Here is a 21,962-nt window from a genome sequence, read left to right on the forward strand (position 1 = left end):
TCCTCTAATTAGTACTTGCTGACAGGGTATGAAAGGGTACAGAAAAGTGGAACATCTAGGTGAAATATAAGAGAGTGGCTTTGGGTCTACAGAGATGCTGAGGAACTGGGACAAGCTCCAGGAATACCTGCGTGAAGGACCTCACAGGGCTTGCTGATGGATTGTGTGAGACCAGATGGGGTTGGGGAAAACAGAAGATTGAGAGAGTGCAACCAACGATGTCTCCTGTGTTTCAAGTTGGAGCAACAAAATAGTGATGTCATTCATTGTGTGGAGGAAGTCTGAATACATGCAGAGATGTGGTAACCAAGAATTAAGGAATAAGAGTCCTTACCGTGCACGGACTAGTACCTCACACTTCCATATCTCTTTCTGTTGATGTTATTTCTCAGGGACTCCCCACTGTAGACAACAGATGCTCTGGATTGGCAAAGATATGATAATTCTCTTGGACCCAGAAACCATACTCTTACTTTTCTCCAAGGGAACATAAATATGACTTTTGAAAAAGCCTTCGGTGGTGGTAGAAAAATGGGGGTAGACTCGTGTGTGCCTCGAGCAACATCAATCAAACTTGCAGCCAAGTTTTGATTACAGGCTCTTTATTTCTGGCAGGAGTGTAAGAAGGAGAAAAGGCACAGCTGGGGTTTCGACAGTAGGTGGGTACCACATGCTCTGGATATTGGGAAAAGGTACCTTTCAACTTGGAAATTGTGGTGATTTGTCTGGGGAAGTTAGAAAGAAAATAAATACAAACCTTAGCCTAACCCCAGCTCCTCATGATGCCATTTACAAGGTAAGGGATAGAGAGCAAGATTACCCAGCTAACAACCCTTGCCAAAAAGCTGGATGCTCAGCCGAGACCAGATGGGAGGGCTGCAGGCTTCTTAGGTGAATGTTCTTCCTCTCCTTTTCTTGTATTTATGACTTACTTTTACTAGCATGGGAAGGAGAAGAAATTGTAGGCATTTGCCAGCCTCATTGTATTTTAAAAAATACAGGCAGGATTTTAAAATACAGAGTCAGACTGAGAGATCTAGTTCAATGATAGAGTTTGTGTTTGACATACAGAAGGTTCTGTGTTTGATCAAAAGTACTACAGAAAAAAAGGGGAGGGGAGCGGAAGCAAGAGGGAGAATAAGGAGAGAAGGAAGGTACTGTCCTCAGCCAGTTCCAGGAAATTTAATTCAGATAGTCAGGTAATCTAGGTTTTCAAAAGAACTCTTACTTGATTGTGATAAGTTTTTTTTTTACAAATTTCATCGGAAACCCGTTTGTCTAATGGATGGGGTGTTGTCTTAGAGCTTGAAAACTTCAGAATCTACCCTGTCTTTAGCTGGTAACTCTCTTACTCTATGGACATTAGGAAGGTCACCTACTTGGTCACTACTGTTAGTTTCCTACAAAAGACAACGCCTTTACCTTCTTTTACCCAGTGGCATGAAGATACTACAGAGAGGAGATGTAACGGCGTAAACGAATGCAGACAGATTGTAAATATATATGTAATATATAGCTTTAATGTAGAAATAGACTTACAGAACCACCGTTCCCGCGGAGACCAGGAAAGCAGAAGCAACTGCTGGGAGCATGCTCGCCAAATTTATAGGCAAACATTAGCCCGAGGCGAACACGCCCCCCAAGGGGCGGGACTTATCCCTACATCTCCCCTTTTTGTCTAAATAAGACAGAACCGAACCAAATACAACTATATACAATAACAACAAATAATAAATATAACAAACAATATTGAGAACAAAAGCTTTGCTAAACATTCTATCTCAAGGAGTCCAAATAATGTAGATAGTAACTACAATTATATAATCTTCAACTCCGTCAAAGATCTGAGAAGGGAATAAACACTACTCAACAAACGAGATATATCCAAAATGTGCAACAATTGACAGAGACAACTGACTACCTGGGCAATCACCCAAAGTCTTGTTTGCAATGTTGAGTCAACCAGTTTTGGCTAAGGCCTAACATAACTGACATACCATTATTAAAGGCAAGGAACTTTTCAAAACTATCTTACCCTGTCTTGGCAGGATATGACAGTCCTGTTTTATCCATAGATGCACGCTCTGTATCTCTGTCAGTGGGTGAGGTATGGGCATTTCTTTGCCCAAAGGCCAGTTCTGCCAAATAGAAAGGCTCCAGGTGGAGTGTCTTTGGTGCTCAACATTCTCTCGGGAATAGAGCGGTGTTGCCAGGAGCAATTGTGTCTCACTATCACGAACCTCTGAGTTAGATTAAAGGCCATTTTCTACAGCTCTTTGAAGAGGTTGAAGATTATCTATCTATACTGAGTATAATCTCTATATATCTAGAGAACCTGATTAGTCTAATTATAAATGACAAACTTAGATGACTATTTATCTATATAATTCTCAATATCTATCTAACTTAAAGATTAAGACAATAAACAACTGTGTAACAAATGAGGATAATGACCTCCAAATACAAACACTGTACAAATATACATTGCAATATGGTAATATATATCAATACACAAACATATAAAAGTATCTTAATCAGAGGTAGAAATGTACACTGCAATATGGTAAATATATACAATATATATTTATCAATACAATATATGTCAATACATAAAAAATGTTTTAAACAGAGATAGAAACATGCATGCATACAATAGTCAATATAATTTAACTTTGTATCAATATACAAGAATGGATACCAATATATTTGTCTAAAAGCAGTAACTCACAATTATAAATCTATTATCCCATCATTCCCTCTTTTTTTTTTCAAAATGATCCCTGAGCTTATAAACTTCCTCCCCCAACCTCCCAACCCCTAAATGATTTCCCTAAACCCAGGGGTAAACTTTACTGGGAAAGGGGCCGTCGTCCTCTAGAATTACTTCCAGCTGTCATGGGGGCGACGTTCTTTCTGGGGGATCCTGTGAAAGTAAAATGATGGTTAAATTTCAAGATCAATGTCTTTTAAAATTGCCAATAGTCTCTGAGTATTTTGTGGAGGTCTAGCCAGAATGTTGTACAAGATGTGCACCATTTCAGTTAACCAAGTTGGGATCGTCTTGTGCAGCCGGTATCCAAAACAGGTCTTGTAGTAGCGCTATCAGTATCATGACGTCATATCAACCAGGTAGAGTTGTTGTTGTGGGGCCCCATCTTCTTCCTGGAAACTTCAAATGTTACTTCAGGAAAAACTCATTGTTCATTGTGAAAAACTTAAACATTAATCATATAGACATGCATATATATTTTCAATGAAAGGCATGATAGATATATTCAATGAAAAGTATGATAGATATGCAGAAAAGCAAAGATGTTTTCTAAACTCATATTTCTTTCTGTCCCATATCATGGCTCTTGACATGAGACAGAAACTCCAGAAACTCTGGGTTTTTCTCTTATTAACAGGCTTGGAATTGAAGAGGGACTGAGCCAGAGTCCAACTTCAAAACCAGCTCTATGTATTTATAAATAAATGTTTAATAATATATATATATATATATAATTAATACTTACAAAAATGTGTCCATCCATCAGTAATTAAATATTCAGGGTCCCTTAATTTCTTTGAAGATGAGTATTTTCCCATGGAGATAAGAAAAGAACCCTGCCCCCAACCTAGCTGTATTTCTTACCATCAGTATGCTCACCATCCTTGTGAATGAATTGCTATTTATCTTTTCCAAGTGGCTTCTCTTCTTCAAACCGAACCTTTATTAATTTTGATGGTATCCACAATTTTTCCTCACCTGTGGAGATAAGAGCAAAACCCCTTCCCCAATGTAGCACATCTCCTGGCTTCCATTGTGAGGTCAGCACATCCTTGACATAAACTGGTTGATTTAGTTCAGTAGACTTTTCCATTATCCAATGTCTTTCTGCAGCCGTTGTTCCCTTCTCATTAGCGTTGAGAAAATTCAAGGGTAACAAAGCATTATGTAACCTATTTCTGGGGGTGTTTTCCACCCCTTTCTGTTTGTTCAACATATCCTTTATAGTTCGATTTGATCTTTCTATGACTGCTTGACCTGTAGGATTGTATGGTATACCTGTAACATGCTTGATATTGTAATAATCAAAAAACCGTTTCATTTTCCTAGAGACATAAGCAGGACCATTATCCGTCTTTATTTGTGTAGGCATACCCATGATATCCATGACTTCTAATAAATGAGTGATTATTGAATCAACTTTTTCTGAACTTAAAGCAGTTGCCCACTGAAAGCCTGAATAAGTGTCAATGGTGTGATGAACATATTTTAATTTGCCAAATTCTGCAAAGTGGAACACATCCATCTGCCAGATTTCATTCCTTTGGGTGCACACTACCAATCAATAATTGATCAATTTCTGCATTACCTTGTGCTAGAGGACCTGGCAGACCCATACGGGATCGGATGTATGTTATGTACATAGGGCAAAGCCTGTTCCTGATCAATTCTTGAACCTGGATAAACAATGAGATTAGTTCTGTATCATCAGGTATAAATTCAGCAGTTTCAATATGTAAAAATAACTCTTTCTGTGTATTGTGAATCAGTGACTATATTAATAGGTTCTTTAAAATCCCTTAGCACCATAAAAATGGCATATAATTCCACCTTCTGGACAGAATTATAAGGACTTTGTTCCACCTTACCCAAGTCTTCTGATTTGTAACCTGCCTTCCCTGATTTATTGGCATCAGTATAGAATGTATGGGCTCCAGTTATTGGAGCATCACGGACGATTCGAGGAAGAATCCAAGAAGTTCTCTTTATGAAGTTAAGCCTCTTGCTTTTTGGATAGTTGTTATTAATGTCTCCCAAAAAATTAGCACAAGCTCTTTGCCATGGTTCATTATCTTCCCATAATTTCTTTAGTTCATCAGCGGTGAAAGGCACTATATGCTGGGTCTATGCCTGCTAGTTGACGAAGTCTCAGCTTGCCTTTTATAATTAACTCAGAGACTTTTTCCACATAAGTTTTCAGTTTCTTACTTGGTTTATGTAGTAAAAAGATCCATTCCAAAATAATATCATCTCTCTGCATTAAAATTCCTGTAGGAGAAATTTTTGATGGTAGTATGACGAGAATACAATCGAGCTCTGGATTCACCCTGTCCACATGTGCCTGTTGTAATTTTTCCTCAATCATTGTCAGTTCCTTTTCTGCTTCAGCTGTTAATTCTCTGGGACTGTTTAAATCTTTATCACCATCCAAGGTTTTGTTCAAATGAATTATTAGATCAGGTGTTATTCCAATAGCTGGTCGTAGACTGGAAATGTCTCCTAACAGTCTTTGAAAGTCATTAAGATTCCGTAGGCGATCTCTCCTAATTTGTGCTTTTTGTGTCTTAATTTTTTGCAAACCTATTTTATAACCTAAATAATTAACAGAATCTCCCTTCTGAATCTTTTCAGGAGCGATTTGCAATCCCCATTTAGGTAAAAGTATCTTTATTTCTTCAAACAGTCTGTTCAAGGTATCCATGTTTGAATCAGATAACAAAATGGTATACTATAGATTTGTGAAATTTCTTGCGTATTATTTGCAATGGTTGGTTCACAAAATATTGGCACAGGGAGTGGCTATTTAAAATATCCTGGGGGATGACAGTCCAGTGGTACCTCCTCGAAGGTTGAGAATTGTTATAAGTAGGCACTGTGAAGGCAAATTTTTCTCTATCTTCTTTTTGCAAAGGTATAGTGAAAAAACAATCCTTTAAATCAATAACTATGAGAGGCCATCCTTTTTGTAATAAAGAGGGCAAAGGAATTCCAGATTGCAGAGGGCCCATAGGTTGAATAACCTTGTTGATGGCCCTGAGATCTGTCACCATTCTCCATTTACCTGATTTTTCCTTAACCACAAATACAGGAGAATTCCAAGGGCTGGTAGATTCTTCTATATGTCCAGCATCTAATTGTTCTTGTACCAGCTGTTCTAAAGCCTGTAACTTTTCCTCAGCTAAAGGCCATTGCTTTGTCCATATTGGTTTCTCAGTCAACCATTTTAGAGGCAAGGCTGTTGGTATCTCTGAAGGGACATCAATTGCTTGTTCTTGTACAGCCCGAATGGCCGGTTTTCTCTGTTTGTAATATCTTTTAATATTATTCTCAGAAATATAGGCTCTAGAAGTAGCAGGAATGTTAATTTCGGTATTCCATTGTTGTAATAGGTCACGACCCATAAATTCATTGCGATATTGGCTACATATGTCCTTAATTTTCCTATTTGTCCCTCTGGCCCTATACATTCAACCCATCACGTGCTCTGCCTTACTCGAGATAGGGTTCCAATTCCCAGGAGCTGAACATTCTGAAGAGGCCAATACGGATGCCAAGATTCTGGGGTAATGATACTTACATCAGCACCTGTGTCCAGCAGGCTAGTAATAAAAATGCCATTTACACACACTCTCAGTTTAGGTCTTTGATCATTTATAGAAGTTTGCCAAAACACACGTAACTTATCTTTCTGATCATTATTGCTTGTAACAGTAGGCATGGGGCTTCCTAATTGTCCTGACGAGACATGTTCTCTGCATAAACTGAAAATGACTGAACCATGTTTGCCATGGGGGCCTGTGAGGCCCCCCCTCTCATGTTTTCCGTCTGTATCACGTTGCCTTGTCTATCTCTTGTAGACCTGCATTCATTCGTCCAATGTCTGCCTTTTCCACATCTTCTACATAAACCTGAAGGCTGAGTCCTCCTATTTCTGTTATTTCTAGAAGATGCATTATTATTATTGTTATTATTATTATTATTATTTCTGAAAGATGCATTATTATTATTATTTCTGAAAATCCGTTGTCTACAATTCCTTTTCATATGACCCATTTTGCCACAATTAAAACATTTGGTATTCTGGTGTCTCCTTTTACCATTGGAAATTGCTTCTTCTACCCATGCTTCAGTGCCATAATCAAATGTATCAACATTGAGTGTATGCAAGACCCATTCTTCCAAGGGCGCTGATCTGAGCTTTAAAGGGCCTAAAATCCTTTTGCATTCCACATTTGCATTTTCATAAGCCATAGACTCAATCATTATACGTCTTGCTTCTGGGTCAGATATCCCTATTTGTACAGCCTTAGTTAATCTTCGTAAAAAGTCACTAAAGGATTCTCTCTGACCCTGTTTAACTCTGACAAATAATTCCATTCTCTGTCTTGGGTCTTGTACCCTGTCCCAAGGCCTTAAGGCTGCTGTAGTACACATGGAGAGTGTGTTTTCATCCAAATTAGCTTGTTCCTGAGGGTCGGAAAAGAGCCCTTCACCTAGAATTTTATCTAGGGAAATGTCAATTCCCTTTGCTTTTTCCTGCTGTTCTAAGAGTCTAGCCTCTTGCCTGAATAAGCATTTCCATTTCAATTGCGGTCCACTCTCAAGTACTGCAGAGCTCAGCTGGAGCCAGTCCAAGGGGGTTGCTCTGCTTGTAGTGGCCCAGGTTGTTAGCATCTCTTTAACAAAAGAGGCTTGCATCCCAAAAGTCATGACAGCCTGTTTTATTTCCTTGAGATCATTCATATGGACAGGCTCCCATGTATCCTCCTTGATGATCCTAGGGTTTTTGGAACCAATCACCTTCTCTGTTGTTATTACTAGAAAGGCAGGTAGAGCAGTAGGTAGAGCTTGGTGGAAATTGTCCCGGAGAGATTTACCCAAAGATGTAGTTAAAATTTTCCTTTGTACCCTTTGCTCTTCTTCATCAGAATTTAGAAATTCCTCAATCTTTTCAATTCTATTCACCATTGCCTTCTGCAATGTCTGAATCTCCTGTCCAGAATTATGTTCCAAAGCCTTCATTGAGGATTCTAAAGTATGAAGTTTGTCCATTAGAGATAACATCTCATCTTTGGACATAATTTTTATGGCATAAACCGTGCCTTCTTGTATTGACAATGTTTCCGTCAATCTGTCATAAGCTTTAGACAAAATCCGATTGTCACATTCAGCAGTTTTGATTCTCTCAGTTAATGTTTCATTTCCTACAGAAAGGGACTGAAGCTTATGATCCAATTCAGCTGTTTCCTCTTCCATAGTAATGAATTTCTCCTTAATATCATCCACCAATGTTTCAGTTCCTACTGAAAGGGACTGAAGCTTATGATCCAAATCAGCTGTACCCTCTTCCATAGTAATGAATTTCTTCTTAACATCTGCCTGGAGAACTTCAAACTGATTCTTGAGAAGATTGTTGTCATTCTCAATTGTTTTTAAGCATTCAATCTCTGCCTTAAGAATTCTGGATTCGTCACGTAAAAACTTTATCATATTTCTATTATCAAACCATTTAGTGACAATGAAAACTACGAATCCCAGAAGGATCCATAGATGTGGGGTGATAGACACCTCTTGTAAAATCTCCCACATGGTACAATTAAAAAAACTGTTAAATTCTTGAATACTAATGTGTTCAGACATTTCATTTATAAAAGAAAAATTTTTTACCTGCAATGATCGGTTCCTGCCAGTGGTGGTCTCTGTGTTTTTGGAGCCTGTCCTAGAACTAGCTCTTGTAGACCAGGCTGGCCTCGAACTCACAGAGATCCGCCTGTCTCTGCCTCCCAAGAGCTGGGATTAAAGGGGTGTGCTATCACTGCCTGGCTGGCCTCAAACTCACAGAGTTCCACCTGCCTCTGCTTCCCAAGTGCTGGGATTAAAGGCATGTGCTACCACTGCCTGGCCAGCCTCAAACTCACAGAGATCCGCCTGCCTTTGCCTCCCAAGTGCTGGTATCAAAGGCGTGCGCCAACACTACCACGGGGCCAAGTCACTTTGTATCAGACCAAATCTGCCACTGTGGCGGCTTTTGTTGCAAAACCACAAGTACTTGAGCTTCTGCTAATTCAGGCAGTGGGGTTCCGCTGCAAACTTAGCCAAGGCAGGCAGAATGGGCCTGTGTGGCCGAGTGTGTCTAGGACTCGGCACTGGGGCCCGAGTCACGAACTAAAAAACAGCACCCGGGTGGGTGCTGTGTTAGCTAGCGGGCTACCCGCTTGAGTCGGGGGCAAAATAGCCCCACGTTGGGTGCCAAAATGTAATGGCGTAAACGAATGCAGACAGATTGTAAATATATATATAATATATAGCTTTAATGTAGAAATAGACTTACAGAACCACCGTTCCCGTGGAGACCAGGAAAGCAGAAGCAACCGCTGGGAGCATGCTCGCCAAATTTATAGGCAAACATTAGCCCGAGGCTAACACGCTCCCCAAGGGGCGGGACTTATCCCTAAAAGGAGATAGATGTGAGCAGAAGATGTTATGCAGAAAGAAGAGGAAGGAGGTTTCCAGGAAGTCTTGGATCCTGTCTTGACAAGGACCTGTCTGCATGATTTGGTTCAGTGCTTACAGCTATCATTCCTTGAAACGCAAATCCCTTCCTACCATGACTTCAAAGAGTTTCTTGGCTCCTGGTTTGCACACATTGCCTGAAGGAAGTGGACCATTAGGAGTAATGCCTCCCCCTCCCCCCCAAGAATAATCCTATTAGACTGAGAGGCCAGTATGCGATATCCCCACGTCAGGAGACATGCAGAAGCAGTGATCCAGATCATGTCCCAGAGGTTCTGTGGTCTTGGGGGTTGCAGTAACAGTATGATAGACTGAGTGTCTCAGCCTAACCGGCATTCATGCCTCGCAGTTCTTGATGACAGAATTGGCAGATGTCTTCTCTGAAGGCAGCCCTGTGTGCAAATGCTCTTCTTTCTGCTGTGTCCTCATAGGGAAGAGTGTAGACAAGGCAGGGAAGCATTTGTGCCCCTTTGTCTAAGGGCACTAGTCCCGTCATGAGGTTGCCGTCTTATGCCTTCATTATCCCTCCAATGCCCTCCTTCCTAGTGTAATCACACCGAGGATTAAAGTTTTGACATAGACTGGGGAGCTAGAGAAAGAACAATCATTTTGGTACAATAGTAACTGAATAAAGCAGACTAGGAGGAATGTTTTAAGTTTCAGCCCCCCTCAGACAGGCCTTAGAAAGAAGCCAAGTTTTATGGAGCTAGAACTAATCCAAGGAATTCTTATTTTCTGATATAATCATGGTGTCTTTGGAATGTAACAAAACGGCCAGAAGGGCCTCATGGCACACAATCTCCATACCATGACGCTGAAGACTCAGGCCATTAACTGTGAATCCACACGTAAGCGTGATCACCAGATCGAAGCATCTCACATCACTGGGCCACGCGGAACCTGTTGAATGCTTTGGAAGTGGTCTGAAGGTAGGGTCTTAACCGTATCATCTGATGGAGAGGTACAGGACCTGAAAAACAAACAAACAGAAAACCTGGAGATGGCTGCAGTAATGGTTCACTTGCGTGGTCTATTTGGTTGGATTAAGAAGCACACAGAGCATTAATGAGGCACAGCTTTGCATATATCTCTGAGTATTTTCAGAGAAATTTAACTGAGGAAAAGCTTGAAAGAAAAACGCTCCTCAAATGTGTATGGCACCATGCCCCGGGATGGAGACTAGGATGAATAAAAAGAGGAAAAGGGAAAAGTCAGCAGAGAGCCAGTATTCCCCTTTCTCTGCTTCCTGATATTTGGCAATATATGCACCATGGACAGTCTTGGTCCTATGCCTACACCTCCTCTGCCATGGCAGACTATACTCCGCTGGACTGTTGCTCTCTGTCAGGTGCTTGGTCACAGCCATGAGAAAACGAACTAACACAGCTATGTAAAATCAACTGCTTTCCAAAGGGAAAAAAAAAAGCACAAGGAAGGAGAACTCATGAAACTGGGAGAAGTGTAGGAAAGGACTGTTATGAACGGACCCCGGTTGCCTAGGAAACGACGATGCTCCCGGCCTCCCCTTCATGCTTGCCCAGTCCAGGGACTGTACTCTCAACTGTGTTTCTTCTCTTGCTACCACACATCAGTCCTCATCTCTTCCTGTTGCCTGTTTGCAGCCCAGGTCCTGTCATAGTGTGTGGGTACAACCCCAAATACCCGAACTCACTCTTCCCCATGCAAGTTTAATCTGTCTACTTTCACCTCTGAGGTTATTAAACTGGCAAGGAAATGCATGAACTCGACATTCTTGAATGATTCCTCACTCCGGGCAAGGAAAGGGGAGACTGTTTCCATGGTTAAACTATTTCAAACCAATTCAGAGAAAAAGAAAAATACCACATGAAGTAAAAATATTATCATCCCGGCCAAGCAAGGGTTTTCCTTTGCAACCGTGCTGACAGGCAAGGGTTGTACAGCTTTGCCTCCCTCTTAGTGTCAGTGGTGTTGCTGGCTCTCTTCATTTGGGAAATGTCAGTTCAGCAGAGCTATAGGAAGGGTCTCAAATGTAGAAGCGGGAGAGTTCCCCGTGAGAGTTTAAAATCTGCAGAGTAAAGGAAGAATTTAAGGGAGATTTCAAAGGAGCCTCATTACAGGAAAATGAGCTTCAAATTCTTTGCTAGAAAACAATTTTGGAAGCCATCTTTAAGTATCATCTTTGTGGGGAGGATGTACTAAATAATACATAGCCTGCTCTTTCATTAGCATAGAGGTTCACAGTTGACACCACTAACCTATGATGGTGAGATCCTTGTGCAAAACACAGCCTTCTACGGAGATAGTATTAAAAATATGTTATTCAAATTGTTTGAAAGCAAATGCATCCAGTGGTGTAAGATCCTGGGAAAAGGACTTAACATCATGGTATGTTCTTTTTCTCTATAGTTGAGATAAAAGCAGAGTTTTATTCTTAGAGCTATGTTGAGTCGATTGATTTGTTTGTTTAGGAGTCTTGCAATGTACCTGATGTTGCTCATTGCAAATCAGTGGTTTAAAAATAAAGTATTTATTTTCTTAGTTCCAAATATAGGCTAAATACTGCATCCTAAAAATTGAAAACAAGAAAGGAAACAGCTGGTGCCTTCTGCAAGTTTCCAACCCTGTGGAAAAACCTGACTTCTGCATATACCAGGGTGGTCTATGTTTCTCTGGTAGAAAATGGAAGAACATTACAAGCACAGAGAAGGCATTTTATGATGGTTAAAAGCATATATGGGATGATGCACATATCTTAAGTGTTAAAATGATATCATGACACTAGAAAACATCATGTTAATGTTCTGGGCATGTAGCATAAGCCTGTAAGCCCAGGCAGTTGGGAAATGTTGGTAAGAGGATCCATTAGTTTAGGGTCACCCTCAGATGCTAAGAGGCCAGCTTGGATTACATGAGACCCTGCCTCAAAACATACTTGCACGCGCGCACGCACACACACACACACTCACACAAGAAAGCAAGCAACTTAAAACCACCAGCTACATGGTATAGAGAGCCAATGGTCAAAGGATTATTTATATTTTCAATGACAAGCTTATCTGTAACTGCGAGTTTTATGAATCAGAAGTAGGTATGCGAAAACAGCCAAACTGGAAAGCACCTCCTGGCTGCAATGAGTCAGCGGGGAGTGGAACGGACTCGACAGTACCAAGAACTCTGGTGTTTTCATTCCTGCCCTCTCGAGCACAGTCTCTGCTCAGGGGCCATGTCTGGACATGAAATGGAGGGCCGGTTCTTCCAGGACCGTACTGAGTCACATCAGCTCACAGATCTGATGAAAGCTATGAACATATTCCAAGAAAAATGAACTTGTAAACAAACAAAGCAGCCATAGTGATGTCAGTGGAGAGACTGTCCTTTGAAGGTCAGGAGGACCTCTGTTCTAGACAAATACATTGCTGGACTCTTTCTCCTCAAAGAGGTAATGACAATGAACATTACCAATTTCCACAACGATATCACCACAGAACGTTATTACCCGATGCGTCCCGAGTGTCTTGACAACTCTGACTACACGGCATCTCTCTCTGGTCTCAGATGTGAGACTGTGCCCATCAACAGTCTAGTTGCTATGCTATTTATCAGCTCTCCTGGGAGGAGTAAGTCAAATGTGCAAGACCTCCCACCACTGTCAGTCCATAAACACCACTAGTTTTGGCTTAATGAGCCACAATGGGACATTTGGCTAAATAGAACCAATTGCCCTGCCCTTTTTTATTTCCAGTGTGTGTGTGTGTGTGTGTGTGTGTGTGTGTGTGTGTGTGTGTGATGTGTGGTCCCATACATATGACATGGCATCTGTGGGGGTCACAGGACAACTTTGGAAGTCATTTCTCTACTTCCAGCATGTCGATTCCAGGGATTCAGCTCAGGCTTGGCAACTTTACCTCCTGAGCACGTCGCTGTTCCCCTATGCTAATATTTATCATACCTTTCTGAGGCTCCAGTCTTCTCTGATGGGCTGTTTGGTTTCATGTCTCATTAGTAAGTTCCTGAAGATACAATGCCTGGACGATGGAACCTGGGAACAGAGGAGCTGCAGCCCAGTGGTGTGCGAGCCTCCTTCTCCTGTGTTTGAAGGCATGTATGAGTGTACCGATGGCTTCAGACTGGACAGCCAGTGTGTGCTCAGCTGCAACCAGGGAACGGAAAGGGTAAGGAAGACTATGAACCTCATTAGGATGGGACTCTGCTTTCTTCTCCATGATCATGGCCATGACATGAATACTGGGAAGAAGTGAGCTGAAAGAAACGCAGCAGGCAGGTCCGTAAGCAGATGGGTTCTAATGAGAGGCACCGATATTATTCCATAGATCCGAAGAGAACTGGTGTTTTGGAGCATTCCCTTCCAAATTCAGTTCTCTTTGGGATAAGGAGAAGGCACCAGTGAGTAGGGTACCAGGGCTCTTTTCATGCCAGTCTAGGATGCAGATTTGGCAATGCAGTCAACTCTCATGAGTGCACTGACCTAATGAGCAGGAATGCAGGAGTCGTGAACCTCTTTTATAGTAGAACAGAGTCCAAACAAAAACACGAATTATTCAGCAAAGCTTATTAAAGTGCTGTTTGACTAGTCCCCCTCCCTAGGATTCTGGCACAAGTCTGAACTAAAAACCACAGTCTTATCATGATTGTGTGACTAAACTCAAGCTTTGTTGGAGACACTTTTTCAAGCATCCCAGACACATACACGAAACAGGAAGTCAAGTAGACTTTGGAGACAAAGATCAATGGCCTTCCCTGCTCCCTCGGCTTAACTTGAACTTAGTGTCCAGTATTCAATGTAATATTGCAGAACTGATGTGAAAGGAATGGACCACAAAATGAGATCCGAAGACATCAGACATGCCTGTGTGAACTGACTAGTTAAGAAAGCACAGAGTTTGCCAGACAAAGGCAGAGTTATTGATAAATCTCTAGTTCTCCCCTTGGGGTTTATAGCTATTAATTTTCTCTTTGTTCCATCCAGGTAGAGTATACATTGATTGGTGGTGTTGGTGGGGGGAGGTGAGCCAAGAGTTATACCAGGCAGCAGACATGTGGAGAAAGGGAACAGACTTCAAGCAGGGTGAAAGCAGCAATAATATGTGTGTTTCAGTAGAGAGGAAAAAAAACAAACCTTCAGGAAAATTGTTAATTGCTTTCACTATACAAAACCCGTCTGGGAATTTGCCACAGGCGACATTGGTGTGATAATATGTACAAATATTGGTAAAAGCCACACCATCTGTGGGACTTTTCTCAAAATAGATCAGAATATACGTCTCTGGTCAGTTTATTGTATTCTCATTGCTGAAGGAGAATATAATGGTAGTAAGTTTCACGAATGGAGAAGTTGTTCATGATTCCTCCACGTGGCAACAGCAAGACATTGTCTTAGGTTGTACTGTTAGTTCTTGATTCTTTCCTCCAGTTCTTCCTTTTCTCCTCTTCTTCCTCCTCCTCCTTCTTTTGCCATTTTTTTTAACTCAACGTATTGCTTTAATCCTCGTTTAGCCCAATATCCAGAAGTTAAAGGATATTGTCACTAACCAGACCACTTTCCCCCTTCTTACCATGAAATTATCAAAATAACAATAGTGGTGTTTCTTATCTTTGATGTTCTAGACTCCCATCCTCTGCACTAAAGAGGGGCTGTGGACCCAGGAATTTAAGTTGTGTGAAAATCTGCAAGGGGAATGCCCGCCACCCCCTTCCGAGCTGAATTCTGTGGAGTACAAGTGTGGACAGGGATATGGGATCGGTAAGCACAGGATATCTGCTCATGTTGCCTACTTTGCTTTGAGACTAAGCATGTAGCTGTGGCTGGATCTGTAGCCCTGAAAGGAATGATCAGCTGCATCCCACCCCATGGTGCTGGGCTCCTATATTACCTGTTGGTGTGGGCAGGATTACTTGAGGTGGCACCGCTCACGTCGTTCCTTAGTCTTTCTCTACACAGGACTGGGTTCCATAGCCTGTGGGCAAGTACTTAAGTAATTGTTTGGGGCCAGAGCCACTTGGAGTAAGGCTGAGCCAACTTTGTCTAAGCTGGCCCTACACATCACAGAAAAGATTTGTAATGTGAAACCTTATGAGATCGTATCTAAATTCTGAATTACATAGACCTGAAAATTTCTTGGGAGAGTCTAACCCATGTGATATAAATGTGCGTAATATGAATTAATTGAAAACCCAGTCATTTCTGAATTGATTCTTCACTGTGTTCTAAGTATTATTTGTATTTTAATGTCTTCTGCTGATCATAGTACACAAAGAACTGGATTATCAGGGATCTCAGATGTCTACTCAGTGGTGTTTCATAAGCAGATACTCACCCTCAAAATTTCTGATTTTTATTTATTTTATTATACATATATGTTGGCTCCTAAAAATAATGTATTGTTTACTTAAAGACACAGAAATGAAAAGGAAGTTAGAGACTACTTACATTGTAGGAAAGAAATGAGTTTCATTTGATTAGGCTTTGAGGAAGAGGCATTTGGGTCTGCCATGTAAGCAAACAGAACAAGATTTTTCTTTGAGAGACCAAAATCTCTGCTTCCTCTTTTGCCTGTTTCCTCCCTTACCCAAATAAGTTTCTTGGTTGTGTATGTAATGATCTTCAGCATGCCAACTGGCAAAATAGGATAAGCCCTGGGGTAATATAATAACCTCTGCACTGTTTCCTCCTTGTATTGAAGCTACAAGGTAACAGGAGCTATCAATATAAGCTATTGGGAGATCAGAATGATATTAAATATACTTACAAGGCATCTGTCACTCAATACAGAGTTTGACTAGCTGGAGCTCTGATTTGGGGATGTGGCAATCTGCTAAACCAGAAATCAATCTTTTAATTGTTGGATGACTCAGAGATGTATCAGTTCCTGAGGAAAGAATATAGTGGACCAGGCAGAGGAGGTGGCACATGGAGAAAGGAGAGAGTTAGTTTGTCACACTGGCTCTTTATGACCTTATGTAACAGTCCCCTACAAGTACGCCAGGGGCAGAAGTCAGCCCTGCTTATAACTACTATGATGTTATAACCGATAGTATAGACTTCTTTCATGTAGACTAAGCAAGCATTGAAAACAAGTGTGGTCTGGGAGGTCCATGGCTCGGCTATACACTTCCATTCCTTCAGGTGCAGTGTGTTCTCCATCATGCATCATCCCCCCTAGCGATCCTGTGCTGCTGCCGGAGAACGTGACTACTGACACTTTGGAGCACTGGATGGAACCTGTCAAAGTCCAGGTGAGGGAAGGATCAGTTTTGTGCATTGTGAGTGCAGAGGCTGCCAACCAAGACTCAACTGGCAGAACATTAGATGTTCTCCAAATATCCTGCTATCAAACATCCCTGCGAATGATTCCCATAATCAAGGACAAACTATTAGATAAGAACGGAAGAAAAGTGACGGGGGTGGGGGGAATCCATTTAAAAGGGAAGTTAGAAATAAGGCTCAGAGGAAGCAATGAGGAAGAAAGTGAATAATGAAAACAAGACAGAAAACGTGAGGATAAACTGAGGGAACATACAATGGTAAGAGGAGGAAGGAGGAAGACTATATTAGAAAAGGTCCAAGTAAATCTACACTTGGAGAGAAGGCAGGTAGCAGACAGGATGAGAAAAGGATCCAGTTTCCCCTCTCCTCCCTTTTTCTAAACCCTGAAATCCTTCCCCAGGGTCCTCTTCATAGTCATCAGCAAAATCTGTTCTACCTTTGACCTCTTCTCTGGGAACCCCATTTGCTCTTTCTCACACTTGAAAACTGGTCCTCCCTGACATCACAGCCTTCCAGAAGGCTCGACAGTGTCTTTCTCTCACTGCTCATGTCTTAGTGTCTATGTTGAGGGATGACTGTCCTCCTCTCTCAGAGCCTCTTCCAAACTGTTTTTCCTCCCGAGAACCTACCACACTTGTGACTAATGTCAACAGAATAAAAGCTTCACCATCTTCATGGCCACTGTCCTCTGAGCCTTAAGTTGTACATTCCTCCTAGTTTTAAGCATTTTAGCTCCCAGGACATAGGTCCTCCAGATAACATCCCCATTTAGAATTTTGCATACATATTTCTGCAGTTGAAATAAACTGAGAGGTAATGTCTCTTTAGTCCATTGTTTAATATCTAGTTTCTCAAAGTGGTATCTAGGAAATGCTAAGTGTTCAATTGCTATTTGTGAAAATGAACAAAAGAAATGAAAACAAAAGTCAAGAGTCAAATGGCAAATATTTTGCTATGAGTTGTAGTTTCTCAGAATAAAGGTGGAATGGGATATGCCTGCTTTAGAATCTTCAATTAAATCCTTGAAAGCCACTTGCTAAAAATTTGCTAAGGCGTGTGTTCTGAATCTATACATTTTGTTCATAAATTGTTTTTGCTTTGTTTTTTGCTTTGGGGGTTTTATTGTTTGTTGTTGTTGTTTTGATTTTTGGAGACAGAGTTTCTCTGTGTGGCTTTGGAGCCTGTCCTGGAACTCACACTATTGACCAGGTTGTCTTTGAACTCACAGAGATCCACCTGCCTCTGCTTCCCAAGTCCTGGGATTAAAGGTGTGCCCCACCACCAGGCCATAAATTTTTCTTAAGTTTCTTCTTATCCTCACTGGCTTGAGCCCCAAATGTGATATTTACTGTTAATTAGTAGATTGCTACTTGGTTTTGATTTTGTTTTCTTATGAAAGATGCTGATTTGACATTCAGAAACACTGTATAATGCAGAGTGCTACTTGGTTTTGATTTTGTTTTATTATGAAAGATGCTGATTTGACATTCAGAAACACTGTATAATGCAGAGTGAGGAATAGTTTGGTTTATGGTAGAAGTTCTTTGGGAACGCCTGAGTGGCAGCAACTGTTTGGAGTCATTGTCCTCCAGAAGACAACCAGGAAAACTATTACAGAGACAGACTCATTCCAGAGTAGAGAACCATCTGCTCTCTCTTGATGAAGCCTCCCTTTCCTCCTCTGTCCTTTAGGAGGGCCATTACTTACTTAGAGAGGTCCTAATGCATTTTGTCCATGTTTGGGTGCCTGATGCCCTGTTCAGTACCTGGTGCTCTTAAGCATCTTAAGAGCATTGAGTAAAGAATTGTTAGAATACCACTTTCTAGTTGAGAAACAAATATTTTCTCCTCACACAAGCCAAATCTGAGCAGCCTCTTGCTGCTATGGGTAAACACATCCTTGTTAATGTAGAGTTAACTCTGGCCAAGGAAATGCAGAACATTCATCTCCTCTTAAGCCAGCACATTGAACAGTATCATTCTTATTTTGTATTTGCCATGATTATATTCTGATTAGTAAATTTTTAGTTTTGCACACTGTTGAAGGAGCTGCGGACCGCGTTCCTGCCACTCGGCTCCTGGCCCCCAACTAGCTTATGCCCTGAAATAATTACACAGAAACTGTATTCTTTTGAACACTGCCTGGCCCATTAGTTCCAGACTCTTATTGGCTAGCTCTTACATATTGATCTAACCCATTTCTAATAATCTGTGTAGCCCACAAGGTGGCTTACCAGGGAAGATCTTAACCTGCAGCTGTCTGGAGTGGGAGAATAATGGTGACTGCCTGACTCGGCTTCTTTCTCCCAGTATTCTGTTCTGACTACTCCGCCTACCTAATTTTCTGTCCTATCAGGCCAAGCAGTTTTCTTTATTAGTTAACCAATGAAAGCAACAGATAAGATACAAGACCCACCTCCATCAGCACACAAGTTGTTTATATGTGATATTTAAGCAACAGTGAAACCCTGCAGTCTAGGCATTAAAATATAGTTTTTAAAGATTCGATTTGCATTCATGTGCATATGTATATATGTATGCTAGGTGTGTAAGAGTGCATACAGGGCCTGGAGGACAACATTGGGTCCCCTGGAACTAGACTTTTGTGTGGTTGTGAGCTGTCAGGTGTGGGTGCTTGGAACTGAGTGCTGGTTCTCTGTAAGATCAGAAAACATTCTTAACTGCTGAGCTATCCAGACCTGAAAATGTTTTTGTTTCTCGTAAAGCTGAACTCACTCACCTGAATTCTGCTAGTCACCAGAACAATGGCCTCAGACAATCTGCTCATTGTTCTGGGTTTCTAATTCTTCAAGTAAAATGGTGATCATTGACATCTCCATGGGTTATCTCAGAATCAGAGGAGAACCATATGAAGAGAGTTTAAACTGATTGGTCCCTAATAGTCTTTCTCAATCAGTTGCCAAGCAAGAAAGCTTCATTTGCTTGTGCCCACTCCTTATCTTCTGTTGTGACACTTCCCTGCTCTTTATAATTTGGGGATGTGTGTCCCATCACAATGTTCTGGGACACAGATGTAGTAGCAGAAATCTTGAGATGGGTGTCATGATGCTGTGGAAAACAAATAATTGCAGCATAAATATTAAAAGTTCAAGAACACCTGTTTTGAGTATAGTTCAATTGCTTGATAAATAATTCTCATCTCTGTAATGGAAATCTCTGCTGTCTATCATATTTCAAATCATTTTGCATCCAATGAGACCACAGAGTAAAGAACTAAATGATACCCTTCTAAATCCTGCTTCAAATGACTTCATTCTTTGTAACAAGAGTGATAGCTTATATTTGAATAATACCTTCTTTCCAAACTCCTGTGTATGTCCACTACTACCACCACTACTATTACTATACACACACACACACACACACACACACACACACACACACATATATATATATATATATACACACACACATATATATGATTCAGGTTATATATATATGTAACTACATATGTGTAATTATGTATATAAATGTTTTCTCTATATAATCTGAATCTCATCACAAATTAATAAGCTTAGAAATACTTTATTATCTCTACTTTACATATACATAGGCATTGCTCGATAATATATCCAAAATTTTACAGTTGTCAAGAAGTCAAGTGAAGAAAATGTCTAAGCAATCTTCTTCTTCTTCTTCTTCTTCTTCTTCTTCTTCTTCTTCTTCTTCTTCTTCTTCCTCCTCCTCCTCCTCCTCCTCCTCCTCCTCCTCCTCCTCCTCCTTCTCCTCCTCCTCCTCTTATTCTTCTTTTGTTTTGTTTTCTGTTTTTTCCAAGATAGGATTTCTCTGTGTAACAGACTATCCTGGAACTCACTTTGTAAACCACACATAAACAAGGTCCTTGACTCTAAATTGTGTGCCAGTACCTGTATCACCACAACCACAGCTGTCCTTTCCCCTCTAGCTATCTGCTTGGGATAGTTTTCCCATGAAACAGAAAATGGGCTATTCTTTTTGAGCATGAAAAATACCAGTCTCCACATTTCCTTCCCTTATCACGAAAGTGGGAGAAAAATCATTGAAAGAGAAACATTTCCCTCTAACACTGATTTTCTTTCTGTGGAATAGAATTTGGAGTTTAGTTTTGCTCTTAAAGAACAGTGAGTTATGCTTTCAGCTGGCTATTTACTCTTCTCTAGAGTTATTTACTCTTCTCTAGAGGGCCAGTTGGTTTGTATTCCTGCAAATGATGGCTGAGATTCAGAATACTATATATTTTATTAAAGAAACAATTTCCTAAAATCTAGATTGTCTGGGGGTTTTGATGAAAAATACTCCTAAGAAACAACTGAGAGAGAGGAAGGTGGTTTGCACTCAAAGCTTCTGGGCGTTCCCCTTCAAGGTGAAGGAAATACTACTTATTCTGCAGTGTTCTTATAAAAGTTAAAAAAAAAACCACACACACACACACACACACACACACACACACACACGAGAAACACCCAGCACAGTTTTTATCACATAAATCTTAAGTTTAAGTGATATCTTAATTTGTTTAGTATAAATTTACCCTTATAAAATCTTCTCCACCTCTGTGAAGATTGTGCCACTTAGCTCCATAGAACAAGAAAACATTGATTCATGGTTTGCTTGTGAGTGTGTGTGTGTGTATGTGTAGATAAATATCTGAATCATTTGCTCTTCTTTCTTTATCCTTTTACAAACATGGCTTGGAAAACTAAAGAATCAATGCCCCTTCAATACATCGTATTGCACCAACTTTGACTAAGAAAGCCATTTCTTTTTTTTTTGTTCTTTTTTTATTTTTTAATTCAAAAATTTACACTTCCTCCCTTCTTCCCATTCCGCCCCCCCTGCTTCTCCACTTACCCTCTTCCCTTCCCCCTCCCTCCTTAAGAGAGGGCAGGGAACCCTGCCCTGTGCAAAGTCCAAGGCCCGCCCCCCTCCATTCACATCTGGGAAGGTGTGCATCCAAATAGACTAGAGTCTTAAAAAGCCAATACATGCAGTAGAAACAGGTCCCAGTGCCATTATCGATGGCTTCTCAGTCCGTCCCCATTGGCAGCCACATTCAGAGTCTGGTTTGATCACATGCTTATTCAAAATCTCTTGTGATGCATAGGACAGAGTGATCACACACACAAACACACACACACACCACCACCACCACCACACACTATTCTGTTTCAGTTTTACAAGAACACATTTCCTGTAAGAGACAGTAGGCCAGAGTATGAAATTCCCAGGTAGACATTCTGGGTCTTTGACATTCTGGGTCTTTGACATGATGACCGGGCAGTGGGATCTGACAATAAGGAGAGGTAGGGTGCTTTGTGCTGAGTCAGTGTTGATACCACAGTTCATATCCTGACTCCAAGGAATAGTTGCTGCTGTCTCCTGACATCTGCCTTTATTTCCCAAGAGTCCAGC

General features: G+C 40.9%; 1 protein-coding gene across 1 annotated transcript in view; it reads left to right on the forward strand.

Moving 5' to 3' along the window:
- Positions 1-21,962, forward strand: part of Pappa2 (pappalysin 2) — a 360,123-nt gene that overhangs the window by 296,070 nt on the left and 42,091 nt on the right. Inside the window, exons 20-22 of the mRNA XM_041662449.1 lie at positions 13,269-13,437; positions 14,891-15,026; positions 16,410-16,519. Coding sequence (XP_041518383.1) covers positions 13,269-13,437; positions 14,891-15,026; positions 16,410-16,519 — 415 coding nt within the window. The remainder of the gene's footprint in view (positions 1-13,268; positions 13,438-14,890; positions 15,027-16,409; positions 16,520-21,962) is intronic.

The sequence above is a fragment of the Microtus oregoni genome, unplaced genomic scaffold, assembly GCF_018167655.1.
Source record: "Microtus oregoni isolate MIOR12 unplaced genomic scaffold, Mior012 000013F_ref0000133, whole genome shotgun sequence".
Classification (NCBI taxonomy): Eukaryota; Metazoa; Chordata; class Mammalia; order Rodentia; family Cricetidae; genus Microtus; species Microtus oregoni.